At 33.6% G+C, this 13,760-nt stretch overlaps 1 protein-coding gene across 6 annotated transcripts in view; it reads right to left on the bottom strand.

The window, feature by feature from the left end:
- LOC115448633 (mucin-17) overlaps window positions 1-8,158 on the bottom strand; it is a 100,308-nt gene extending 92,150 nt beyond the window's left edge. For all 6 annotated transcript variants that reach the window (XM_037441385.1, XM_037441383.1, XM_037441387.1 and 3 more), the window contains exon 1: window positions 8,081-8,158. In XM_037441385.1, coding sequence (XP_037297282.1) covers window positions 8,081-8,155 — 75 coding nt within the window. In that variant the 5' untranslated portion in view covers window positions 8,156-8,158. The remainder of the gene's footprint in view (window positions 1-8,080) is intronic.
- Window positions 8,159-13,760: the final 5,602 nt, after the last annotated feature.

The raw sequence follows: 13,760 nt of genomic DNA, 5'->3' as shown, positions 1-13,760 counted from the left end.
AAATTGACTCTACGTATTAGTTAGAAAACGTTTGTATGGGAAATAGAAAAATGCTGTTTTGAGGATTTTCCCGGCAATTATTCGAATTTTTCTCACCTTTTAAACCTCCCTAGACCTCCACGAATAATTCAAGACCAAGATAAGATAAATCCGTTCAGCCGTTCTCGAGTTTTAGCGAGACTAACGAACAGCAATTCATTTTTATATATATAGATATAAGACAATAATGATAGTGAAGAAAAAAATACATATACACTAATAATATATTATCTTCTATTGAATGAATGAATGCATCCCTCCTACCTAAATTTCGGCCACGGCGGCCAACCTCAACGGAGATCAGCCAGGTTCGCAGGAGACCGTATAGTGTACAAGTGTGTGCGCAATAATGTCTTATAGTCTGGTGAGATGTAAATCCGACATGAGCAAAGAGAGATCAGGCGCAGGACCAACGGCTTTACGTGCTTTCTAAGGCACGGGGGTAACACACCGCCAACTTCTTGACTCCGAGCTGCGACTGAATAATTTTTAAGATGGGGAACCCAGTCACAATTATTTTTGGCCCGACCCGGGATTCGAACCCAGGTCTTCAGCGCCGTAGTCGTACTCATACCGCGTATGTATTACAACTACGCCACCGAGGCAGTCAAGTCAATATTCTATCGTATATTTTTAAATAAACACCAAATTTTATATACTATTTTGGTAGCCATCGATTCCTTGATCAAATTCTACATTTTCGAAAACGTATCATGCTTTTTCTATCATTTTATAAATTCAGCTAGGTCACGTAGTTTCCCCCTAATGTCCAAGAAACAGTAATGACCCCAAAGGTCAGGGTGGCATGCGACACAATGGACGAGAATTACTCCGACCAGGCCTTGAAGAAGCGTGGGAATCGTGAGACAACGGAACAGCCGTTGACACCGATACACGAACGTTATTAAAGGCAGCCCCGGATCTATGGGGGGGCAAGCGGGGCCCATGCCCCGGGCAGCGAATTCAGAGGGCGGCAAATCCAAACTTGGCAAAGGGCGGCAAATCCAAACTTTGACTACTGAGACATCCAGAACATTACACACATAAATTATTTCCCGCGGGGCGCGAAATGATGATGATCATGACAAAGTTAAAAATATAGGTGGTCAGGGGCGGCATAATCCAGATTTTGCCCCGCCTCCAAAAAATTCAAGATCCGGGACTGATTAAAGGCATTTGCTTTCCGCTGTTATGTAGATCCATATCGTTTGATGTAAATATGTACATTTGTTGAAACATTATGTGAAATTTCAAAAATATTTTTTTCTATATACATATAAGAGACATGAGCGTTGATGATGCAACATTTTGTTCGGGTCCGATTTGAAATATAATCTGGAATTTGATTTTGTTTTGTATGCAAAATTTCGTCTGGGTAGGTGCAACTGCTTTATCTATTGCTACTACAAAGCAACAATGTTCAACTACTTTTGAATTCTGACGCAAAGAACATATGTCTGGATGGAAAAAAACAGTGCAGTTCCATTTAACATTCGTAATTCAAAATGGGTAGTGCTACTCTTAATGGCCAGGCATTTCGCTTACCATGAAGCAAGCGCCCTATTTCTCATAAAATACATAAAATCACTTCACGAAACTCCAAACAATATAAATACAATCCTTCCAGTCATAAACCGAATGAGCCAATTTCAAAAAGATAAATTATATATAATAGGTACAACATAAAACTGTATAGTCGAGGACGATACTCGTAGCTTACTTTATAATTCCGAACCGCAGTCTACTCGACGTTTACGGACCAAAGTAAATTATGTGTTGCAAACGTTGATCAAGTATTAGGGCGCCCTCAAATACGCCGCGCGGCTGCAGCGCGGCGGTCACGAGGTAAAGTAAATCGATATAAAAACACGCGCAACTCCCGTGCTGTAGTCGCACTGCATCCGAACGTCACTTAGCGACACAATGAAGGCGTTCTTAGATCTTGTACTGTACCACCGTTTGTGTTGGGGAAATTCTTATGTTTCCAAACAGCCTGCCGAAGCGCTGCTAGTTTGAAGGCAACTTTAGTATAGACTGCCATAAATCCTTAATTTAGACGTCTTTTGCTGACTTTTTGTTGCTTACGATTGAACACTATCTAGATAAGATCTTTACGGCTGTCCTAGTTTGTATTTAATTGTCTTATCTCTCGATTCATCGTAAACTAGCGTTTGTCTGAGACATTGTATATACTGTATTTTTCCTATTTACTGTATAAAAACTCAACTACTATAAAAACTCAATTTAAAACAGATTATAAAGCATTCTCACTACGATATTTACCGCAACAATCTCTAAGGTGACATTATGGATAATAAAGTGCTAGAATATATACTTCTGTATCTCAATTATACAACTAAATTAATAACTAAAAAAAAAACATACCGCGACTTTATATAATATTTTGTCGATCAAATGAATATTTTAATTCAATAACAAAAGACATTTTAATTGAATCGTTAACAGCAGTACTTCAGAATTCCACAGAGATACAATTATAAACTATTTGCAAATTTGCAAATGAAGCCTTTGATAACACTTAAAAGCATAAAACTAAGTCAAATCGTAATGTTTGTAACACGCGAAGCATCCCTGTTTCGCGGCCAGTTATTAAATTGCTGCAATAAGTGCGCCATAATTTGTGTAATACACATTCCAGCTCGGAATTTGCATAACTGTGTTCACGCGTTCTGTTTTTAGTGGCGAAAATGTAAAGAACGATAGCAGAGTGAAAAAGATTGTCTAGGCTAGCAGTAGCGAAAGGGAAAATTTTCCGAAAGAGAACCCGAAACAACATTTAGATATTATATAATAATAATAATATCAGCCCTGTATTATATACTTGCCCACTGCTGAGCACGGGCCTCCTCTACTACTGAGAGGGATTAGGCCTTAGTCCACCACGCTGGCCTCGTGCGGATTGGTAGACTTCACCCACCTTCGAAATTTCTATAAAGAACTTCTCAGATGTGCAGGTTTCCTCACGATGTTTTCCTTCACCGTATTTAGGTATTAATATTTATGAATGCGGTCTGCAAATCATTTTGATAATTGATAATTAGATTGTTTGATAATTAGATTCTAAATAAATTCTACACAAAGTGATGCGGACAGGAATTGAGTTACTTGGACCTTGCGCCTGTGTAGGCTAGTTTGATCATAGCCCCTGGGCGCACCTCACTCGATGTTACGAGTACATTGTGAATGTAGATTATTGCTCGCATTAACTGAGGAGAATGTCGTGAGAAAACATACATAAAAATTCTGGAAATCCTGAACACATTTATGTGTAGCAACCCTTATTTCAAAATATATTAGGTGTAGAATAGGATCATAATTTGTTGCAATTACAATGTCAACTGTGAAATTAATTTATATTAAGAATTATAGATGTTTCGTTATATACCAAAGTAAACCTTTAAAGATTTTCTTCCAGAATGATTTTGCAAGGAATATACATACCTACACAAACATTATGTATTGGAGATGTTCGATTCCGCATACTACCCATTGAAAATTAGCGGTAAACAAATCAGTATTGGGTCAACACCTATTAAGTAAGGCTCTATTAACAATCAATATATTACATTTTTATAATTCAGAAACATATACTCTCGTTTCGACTCCAATACATAAGTATCAATTACCCATCGGTGAAAGTTAAAATTCTCGCAAATGTTGTTTATAATGTCTCTCACTTTCAATTCGTGTTTATTGATACGCTCATTGATGATAAAATAACAGTAATAGCTATTTTACGAAATATAATGATGATCATTGATAAAGTTTGGAAGATTATTTACATTGTGTATATGAGATAAGCTTAGAAGTTCGATGTGATTTACTCGATGAACAGCTTATATAAAAAGTTGTATAACAGATATTTTACACTAGATTAAGTACGAATAGATTTGCAAGCACTAAAAGAACATATCTGCTATTCATATAATATTATGCATCAATATGAGTATAATATAATATGTTGCTGATGCTAAGGGATTTGAAGTAAGAGTAAACTATAATTATTATTTTGGTTTTGTGTTTACAGCGAGCTATTAAAAATTGAACCTAGTAGCAGTAACTATGCAAACCTATACTTCTACTTACAGGATCATTCAATTACTTCAGATGACCCGAAAATATATTTCTGGCTTCCAAAGATACTATTAGCCAATTTACTGCATTATTATTTTGTCGTTCTTTGTTAAGCGCTAGGTCAAGATCAAGACTCTAGGTCTGTCCTAGGTTATCGGCCTTGGACTAGTGTTATGAAAAAAAAAACTAAAATAAAATCTGATTAAAAACTAGAATAACATAGATTACGTTCTCGTTTTAGAAACGATTTTTAATTTTACAATTTTATTGGTTGGTTGTTTTATTGATATTGTTTTATTATTTACGTAACAAATTTTCTATTAGGTGTTCAAATCTAGTTAAGAAGTCTTATGACTCATGACAACCATTGACCTAATGCCGGTTGATGGACTCCATATAATATCGAATTATTTGGATATTTCTCAAGTAGTTATGCATTTATTTTTCTCCATCGAGATTCGAGATAACTTTAATTTCATGATTTTATATAATCAATTTCAAGCTAACATCACTTAAATTGTATACGTTTCACAAGATACAACTACTGTAACTTAGGTAACAGGAATAAGTATTAGTATACTTATTCCTGTATACTAATAATGTATGTAATTAGTATTACAATCGTAATATCATTAATTTTGTATACAATAATTTTCGCTGCAGACCCACTATTAAGCAATATAATCCCTAATACTACCAAAATAAAGTTGTTTATAATTCATAACCGTTTACACGTATACAATTAGACACTGTGCGACCAATTACCATTCAAATTGCCGCATAAAGATGCGTGTGAAGAAAAACACTGGATTCTTAAACAAACGTGTCTGGGATAGCGGTCAGTGCTACTAGAAAGTGTGGTCACTGATCTGGAGAGACAAATTCATTAGCAATTACTACGCTCGCGATGTTACTCGATATTATGTCATTCACTTTCAGATCTTAAATGGTTAATATTTTAATTGGATTAATGGTTCGTTTTTTACGGTATGTATATTACAATATACATACCGTAACAAACGAACAGATTTAGTAGGATTTTAGTTCGAATGCGGTAGGGGACTGATGAATTTATTCAAGTATGAAAATGATGATTCCTTCCTAACTTAATTTCGGCCACGGGAGCCAGTCTCAACAAGCCAAATCTGCAAGCAATACACAGAAGCACTCTCTGTTCCTTCACTCTCGTAGTAGTCACCTAGTGAGCCGACAATCCGACAAGACCGGAGAGATATCAGGCACAAGATCAAATACACTATGAAAGTACACTAACAATAAGCAGAATCCAACTAATTCAAAATATTTAATATCAGCTACAGAAATAATGAGTATTTGGACAAGATCTAATAATTCACTTAATTTATACTCTATATTGTAAAATGGTAATTTAAAGAAGAGATTGAAATCTCACCAATTAGTCACTGCTTCTATCTGTGAAGACAACTTTGAACATATTCACTTTGATTACTCTATATCTACGTATTCTTTGATAGTTTTTAAGCTACTAAAATACTCAATATCCTAAAGACATTTAAGATCTTAACAAATGTGAAACTATAGCTCGGTATACGAGTGCTTACAATGTATGCGTAAATAAGTATCTTGATAGTAAATAGGGTCAATTTGACCACTGATAACGCTTGTACTTTCATGGCCGTGTCTAGCGATCTATTTTCTATCACTGCCTTCAAAAATACTAGGTGTAGATTTCGATAGTACAAGAAGAAAAAATCTTTTAACAGGTCTTGTAAACTTTCTAAAATTTCATTACTTCTATCTGTATTTGTTTGTAATTAGCTTGTCTATTGTATTTATTACGTCATATATCTGTTTGTCATTTATAGCTGTGAGCCAACCAAATAATATAAAATAGACAAAATATTGCATTTTATTTAAATAATAATCGTTTAAGTATAGCTTCATAAATTATACAAGTTGGTAGTTACACAAATTTCTGCAACTGTCGATTTTAAAATCGTAACAAACCACTCCTAATTGGCTTAAATATAACATTATAAATAAACTGCACTTAGTAAACAACACTAATTCATGTTATTTAATTTAATAAACTAAAAAGTCAACATGTTAATCTAGACCAAAGTCAAAACAAATAAATTGCCTCTGAGTGAGCTATCAACTGCAATTATTTCTAAGAGTAATAAGCTGTAATTTCTAGATATCGCTGCAACTTGTTAGGCAACTAGTTCATACCAATATGGCACATTCGTAATAAGTACTTTAACTCCTTTTAAAGAAGTGATAAAAATGATAACAACACATCAAATTCAAGGTTTCAATTTAGAAGTTGAAACTAAGGGTGGGTGACCTAGATTATCGTATTTGAAGAAATCATAATATATACAAAGTTGAAGAGTTTCGTCTGTTTGTTTGAACGTGGTAATGTCCGCAACTACTAAAGCGATTTTACATTTCACTAATAGGAAGCTACAATACTCTTAAGTGTCGGCTTTTTATCCTGAGTAAATATTTACCCCGGTAAAGTTTTCACGCGGGTGGAGCCGCAGTCAAAAGCTAGTCTCAAAACTTGTGTAATTCACCAACCGTAGCATAAGTAGGACATAATTATGTTCGGTAAAAAGATGATTCGTGAAAACAGTTTGATATCCTAAATTCTTTATAATAACTTGGCCTTGATGAGTTGCATCTAATAACGAACTTTAAAATGCTGGTAACAAATGGTAATGATGAAAATGTAGATTCCACAGAAATATTTTATATTATTTCGATTATTATCAATTCGGTTATTTTTGTGAATTATCACTTGCTGTAATGCTGAAGAAAGACATCGTGAAAAAACCTGCATACCTGATAGTTTTCTTTGGTATTTTGAGGGTGTGTGAAGTCTATCGATCTGCACTAGGCCAGCGTGGTGGACTAAGTCCCTATCCCTCTCAGTAGAAGAAGAGGCTCGTGCCCAGCAGTGGACAGTATATAATACAGTGCTGATATTATTATTACTAAACCAGAAACATAAACAACTTAATTAACGAAATAAATCATAAAAAAAATAATAGCTACTAAGCTATGATAACAAATTAACAAAACGTAGTCTCAAATTTCGTATTAATTTGATACAAGCCGTTTGTTTAGGCAAACAGGCAGCTAAACGAGTGCACAGCAATGTCGGCGTGAAATCAATCATATTGTCATTATATCCACACAACCTTGATTGTTGACCGAACGGCGCGCCGACATTAGATCTTGTCAACTTAGTTTCACAATATGTATCACAATTGATCTGATTTAAAACGTTTAAATGGTTTAACTAAGCTAATTTGGATTAAATTAACCAATGCAATAAATATCTATTTATATAGAGATTTTATAAGTTTAGATGTTGTTAACGAAGGTGAAGTGAATGGGGTTACGTGAGAAAATATGGTTCTGTTTTCTGTTTTGGCATACTTATTGCGAATGGATACAAAGCCGGAACACGGTAAATAACAAGTTATTAAAAGACAAAATTAAGCAAGCTAGTCGCAATGTTAAATGTATAGATATAAGAGTTAAAACACTTTTAAAACAGTAATATTAGTGTGATAAATTATAGTATTTAGAACCAAACTTGTCATTAAAAATTTACTAATAAAACGTTTAGTCACAAGACAGTCACAAACTGTATGATTAATAAACAAAACGCGCAAAAGTCAAATATTTTTTTGAAATAAGCAGAACAATTTTAGACAAAATGTCATTATGAAACTGATACCAACTAAATGTCATTTAATTATACATTTGATACAAGTTAAACCCAATACTTTTATTCTACAATTCAACCCTACTAATAATGCGCTTGATAAATTTCAAGACAGCAATGCATTTGCGTTATTTTCCTCAAAATTATAACCCTGCTAATGGTATAGTCGCATATTTTACATACCTATCTACAAAGTCTAACCCTAGTTTAGTGGAACATGTTACATACCTGAACGGTACGAAGGGCACCGGTGATCGCCAGCAGGGCCAGAGCGGCCGTGCTCCACCACACGCCGGCTCGCATCCTTGCACTGAAACAATAGAGTTCAATTTAGCATACTGAGTTTTGTACATTAGGCAATATAGGAAATGATGCATCTAATTGAGTATACCCAAGTAAAGAGATGCTGTATGTTGTCTTTATTAATTATAATGAAAGGAGTGTGTTTTTTTATGTTAAAATTCTTAGAGAGGCTGGTCAGTTACAATGGATATGTCAACCTCAAAACAACCTTCTATATTTCGACTAATTTCGACCTCTATTTTCGACCTCATAGGAGCGAATTTTGATACATTACAATTACTATTGGTTCCCACGGTAATAATCCATCATCAACGAAATAATTTGCTAAATTATCTTAACATTACCACGAAATCCATCAAATATTATTTAGTCAATCTTATAATGGAAAATATTGAATCTTGCGCTTGAATATTCCGTCCGAATCAAATCATAAATGCACACAAAACTGTCGTCAGAACTCAATTACTTAATGATAAGCTTAAATTACGAATAATCATACATTTAGTTAGCTCATGATATGTATTTAACCATGATATGGTTATGATAGCAAAACACCAAGAAAATGAGATAAAAATTTATCAAAAAGTAAAGTGGAAAGAGACAGTAATGGTGGGTTTTAAACTTAATGTGTGTCCAATGTTAAGTATTTTATTGTATCATTCTCTATGAATTCAAACAGGGTAGTTGACTTCTTTTTTAAAAATATTTATCAAATATGTGTCGTCCAAAATCTAACGAAAAAATAATTTGAAAAGTTATGCAATAATATTAAATAAGTTATAAAACTTTGAAATTTGCTGAAAACAGTTGCTGACAAATAGCAGTAATGACAAACTGTGACGTCACCGAGTGTCAGCCGCCACAGCGCTACGTGCGTGAGGAAGAGATAGCGCGATAACCCTGTCACACCCCAACTTTGGCCCACAACAATACATCATGTATGATGCTGATATAACTACTTTATTGTGTAATCAATTTTATGATAATTTGACACAATAATTTATTTTTCATATTATTTTCTATATTATTTATGGTTGTCGATTAATGATTCCGTATATTCTAAAGAGCATAAAATATGTATAAGATAAAAGATTCTGGCATTATTGTAACCGCTAGCATGTTATAACAACTTGCCAAAAGTTTGAAGTGAAAAGCCTCTACATCAAATATAATAAACATATTGCATAATCACACACTTGATAATAGAAACTTTGAATTCCAAGTAACAAATTATTTCTGAAACCTTGCCAATATGTATAAATCGTTGCTGTCCCATAGACCGATACTTTCACCTTCAAACACTTGTACTTTCATTTTGAAGTTAAATATTATTACACGATTATTTATAATCAATATTTGTGCGTTTTTCCGTTATTACCTATTGTTAAGCTAAACATTTTAGGAATTATTGTCATTGTTGCGCTATTAAATATAATTATTCGTCGTTTATTTTGACTAATGTTTAGTTATTGTATTGTGTATTATTTGTCTTAGAGTAATCACTTTGCTATGTCATTGAAAAACAGCATCACATTACTATATAACAGAGTACAAATTTCCGTCTCAACTACATTAGATCAACGAGATGGCCACGATCACGTCAATGAAATCAAAACGTTCATTCAACCATAATGACTAAGAGAAAATCAGTTGCCCACTCGATTATCATACAAAAAGCAACACGCACCAATAGTCGGCCCCATTGCGCTTGCGCACGCGGCATATTGCAACTTGCACTTTCTTTGATCACTGACCGAACTGCCTAGATGCTTTATAGACCGATGACACGGCTGATGTAACTAATTGTTTGTGGCCAATTATGTGGCATTCTAGGCTGAAGGCACTAGTGTATGGAACAATGAACTTTTCTAATCCTAAGTACAAAAAAAAAACATGACATTACTAAACAGCTACTAGAAAATAGTATCAATTCATAACTTTGTATTATAAAACTACTGTACTGATTTTGCAAATATTGCTATGCGACTAATTTGAAAATATTTCTTTGAAATAAAAAATGAATTTTCTAAATCGGTTAATGAATAACTGAGTCCTGAGGTAAAATAGATTAAAAATACACGTCAAATTAAGAACGTCCTCTTTTGAAGTCGGTTAAAACATGCAACAGATGACAACATTGTAAGTAATGCTGCTATTCGCGTGATACAATGAGATATGATGTTAGGTCCCATAAATGACAGTAATTACGGGCTATCTACTTGATAGTAGATAGCCAGCAGACTGATGGGTACCACACCATACTTATTAAGAAAATTCAATCCTTAAAATATGGAATGCTACATAATTGTTGAACATGAAACAAAAAACATGGATCGATAGACACGTCATTTGTCAAAATCGGATCAGCAGGAACGACAAAATTATTATACCCTTCCTTACTTCGCCGAAATTGAGTAATTAGTACCTAAATATAAACCCCCTAGTACCTTTGGACACAAAATTAATGCCTTAAGTGATGTATCTTAATAACTTCATATTATTATAATATGCTACGTTTACGTAATTTTAAAAACAAAACAAATTATGAATCAAATAAATATTACATTTTAAATTATTTTGTATATAGCATTTAATATTAATAATTAAATGAAAGGTAAAATTGTAGATAAATATTCTCTATGTTTACGTCTCATAAACCTTGGAGTGCGATAAAATCTAACGTTGCCATACATAGTTTAAACTCCATAATACTTTCACCAGACTCTGTTTATTAAAACAACCGATGGAACAGATTCCAGCGTACGATTTTATTGCCCATAAATGCCCCAATGTTGGACAAAAGCCTCTCGTATTTTTTAGTTATGGGAGTTTGACCCATGACCCGCCAAACCGCTGCACAACAAACTTTTTACTACGTAGTATCTATCTTCCGCATATGCTGTTAGCAATGACATAAAGTTTGCATATTTTTTTACTTTTCACATACACACCCATACTCACGCTTTCTATCCCCGAGGGGATAGGTAGACGTGCAACTAGGGCACCCACGTTTCAACACGAGTTTTCCGTCCCATGATGTGATAGGGCGCGAACCTATGCCCATATCAGACACAAATTCAAGACTCCGGGTTAATACTGAAAAACTCAATACCACATTTCTCGACCCGAAATTTGAATCCGAAACCTCGTAACTTGTGCCACTCACGCAACACAACTACGCAGTCTAAGTAATTATTTAGTTTTTAGTGACATTAATAAATTTGATTTGTTCGCATACATATAACGGCATTTAAGTTCTATCCTCAGATAGTCATATCGTTTTTTAAGGTTTTATCTAAAATAACTTTGATAAAAACTTGCCACAATTTTTCGCTTTAAATTACTGACTTTTAAAGACCAATGAATTTCAAAGTCAGCTATCTAAATATGTCGACAAAATAAATAACTTTCTTAATCCTTGAAAGCGTAACATTAGAAACCAAGTTAAATATTGTTTATTTTAATTTATGCTCGTCAAGTGTCACTAGATTATAATTTAATTAGACAAAGAAAAAAGCTGAATTACGTGCATCAGTCATTAATGCAAATACGAAGAACATAGTTATTATGAAACCAAATAAATTATTGCTCAATTAGAAAGGTAAGACAATGGAAAATAATTTTGTTGTCATATCGATTTGTTCACATTTTATCCTGACTGAAGTAATTTAAAAAATCCGTCACATAAAGCAATTTGAAAGGCAGAGCTGTGAAAGAACCCATAAAAATCACTTAAAACACACAAGAAACCATATAATAATCGAATCAAAACAAAGATAACAAATTAATCATTTGTTTAATTAGCACTAGTAACATAGTGGGAATTAAAAGACAATTGTTATAAAGGCTCTGCTAATGACCAGTTGAGCAACTCTACTCAGCACTATTTATCCGTCAATCAGACTTCAGACCCTAGTTTTATGACCTGTCACTTGTACTAATTAACTGTGAATACACTTTTTATCTATCCAATACTAATCTAATATCGGATGTCTATATTGCAATTTACTTCACTTTTTATACAACTGATTTATGCATTTTCCTATCGCTTTGGTTAAAAGGCGTCAAGTGTGTTTTGTTTGAATTATAAGACGGGTAAAGCACTCGCCTGATTGTAAGCGTTACAAAATTCCATAAAATATAGTAACAAAATCAAATCTGAAGTCCAAGGCAATGTACTCATCATTACGTATTAGATCTTATGACTCTTAATGTCTATTATATTGTCGTCAATGTTTTAAAAACCAAAACGTAATACTGTAAAATACTGCTTAGCGGCTAAAGTAGACATAGCATTGGTACCTACCCAGCCATTCATTCGAGAGATGAGAGAGAGAGTGGTAGGTCTAGGAGGCTCTAGCGAAAATTAGTTTACTCTTAATTTGACTTCTTAAGTTCTTTGGCACTAATGCAGTTATCTCGGCAAATGCAAAAAGATATTACATTTTCCCGCTGCTTAATTGTAGTTTAAAAACATTTACAAAGTAGGGAAACCAACTAATTTTGTTATCTTTTTTTGAAACATATAATTGTCCGTTTCCTTATTATTATTTTTTTGGAGTAATAATAAAATTATATGTAAGTAATATGTGTCATAGTAGTTTTATAGCTAAAGACAATATATCTTTTAATTAAAAATGTATTCAAGCTTCAACATTGAGTAATGTGATAAAGAAATAAGGGCCCTAAATTTCTCAATATTTCCAAACAGATGGTGTCGAATGTAAAGATATTAGTGCGTTATCAACGGGTTTAAGTAACTTTAGTTTAATTTTCCGGTATTAAACGTTGCCCCTTGCTAAATTGTTATTTGCTAATTTCCTCGCTTGCATAAATCATATTTGGAGCAGTGCGTCTATAAAAATATTGATCAATTACTAACGTAGAGTTGAGAATAGCGACATCACGGGTTCTTCTTCCCTCTTGCTTAATTACTAACGTAATTGTGTCAAAGTTATTCGGGATCACTACTATGAAGTCTGACTACGAAAGTGCGGCCAAATTTGGCCATCTTGGAGGTTAACTAATTGATGGACAATACCCGTATTTAGGCTCGCGTGCCATGCTAGCTATATAAGCTTCAAAAACATATTTCGTTACTAGTACCTCTTTATTTAATTTATAGGTATGAACTATAAAACAATGGGAAGAATTTAAAATGTAACAACGATAATGTAACACATTTATTGCGACACTAAAAACACTTTACTGATTTAAACTTTTTATGTCCGTGACATTTATGTCCGGTTTTGAGTTCTGGAGTTATGATATAATGCAAGTAATGTCAATTGTCCAATTACTATTAATGTCATGCATTGTCATTGTGTGGTGGTAAAAATTGTTTTGAACCGTCGGTCTGGCGTCCTGCGGGGTAGTTTTTGTCTCTATTGGTTGATATTTAAAGGTTAATTGTTTGATCATCACGTCTTGCTTGACAGCGGTTATTCTTGGTGTAAATTCTTCGAGTTATTGGACAAGGATTTGTATAGTCTTAGTATTAGAGTTCGAAATCCTTGACCATGAAGGATGCAGTCTTCATTAGGAGAAAATAATGATATAAAAAATAACGATTAAATCGGTCATTTTTTTTATTTCAAGTCTAATA

This window comes from Manduca sexta, chromosome 22 (genome assembly GCF_014839805.1).
Source record: "Manduca sexta isolate Smith_Timp_Sample1 chromosome 22, JHU_Msex_v1.0, whole genome shotgun sequence".
Lineage (NCBI taxonomy): Eukaryota > Metazoa > Arthropoda > Insecta > Lepidoptera > Sphingidae > Manduca > Manduca sexta.
The sequence above is the reverse complement of the archived record's forward strand: the minus strand, read 5'-3'. Positions and strand labels throughout refer to the sequence as shown.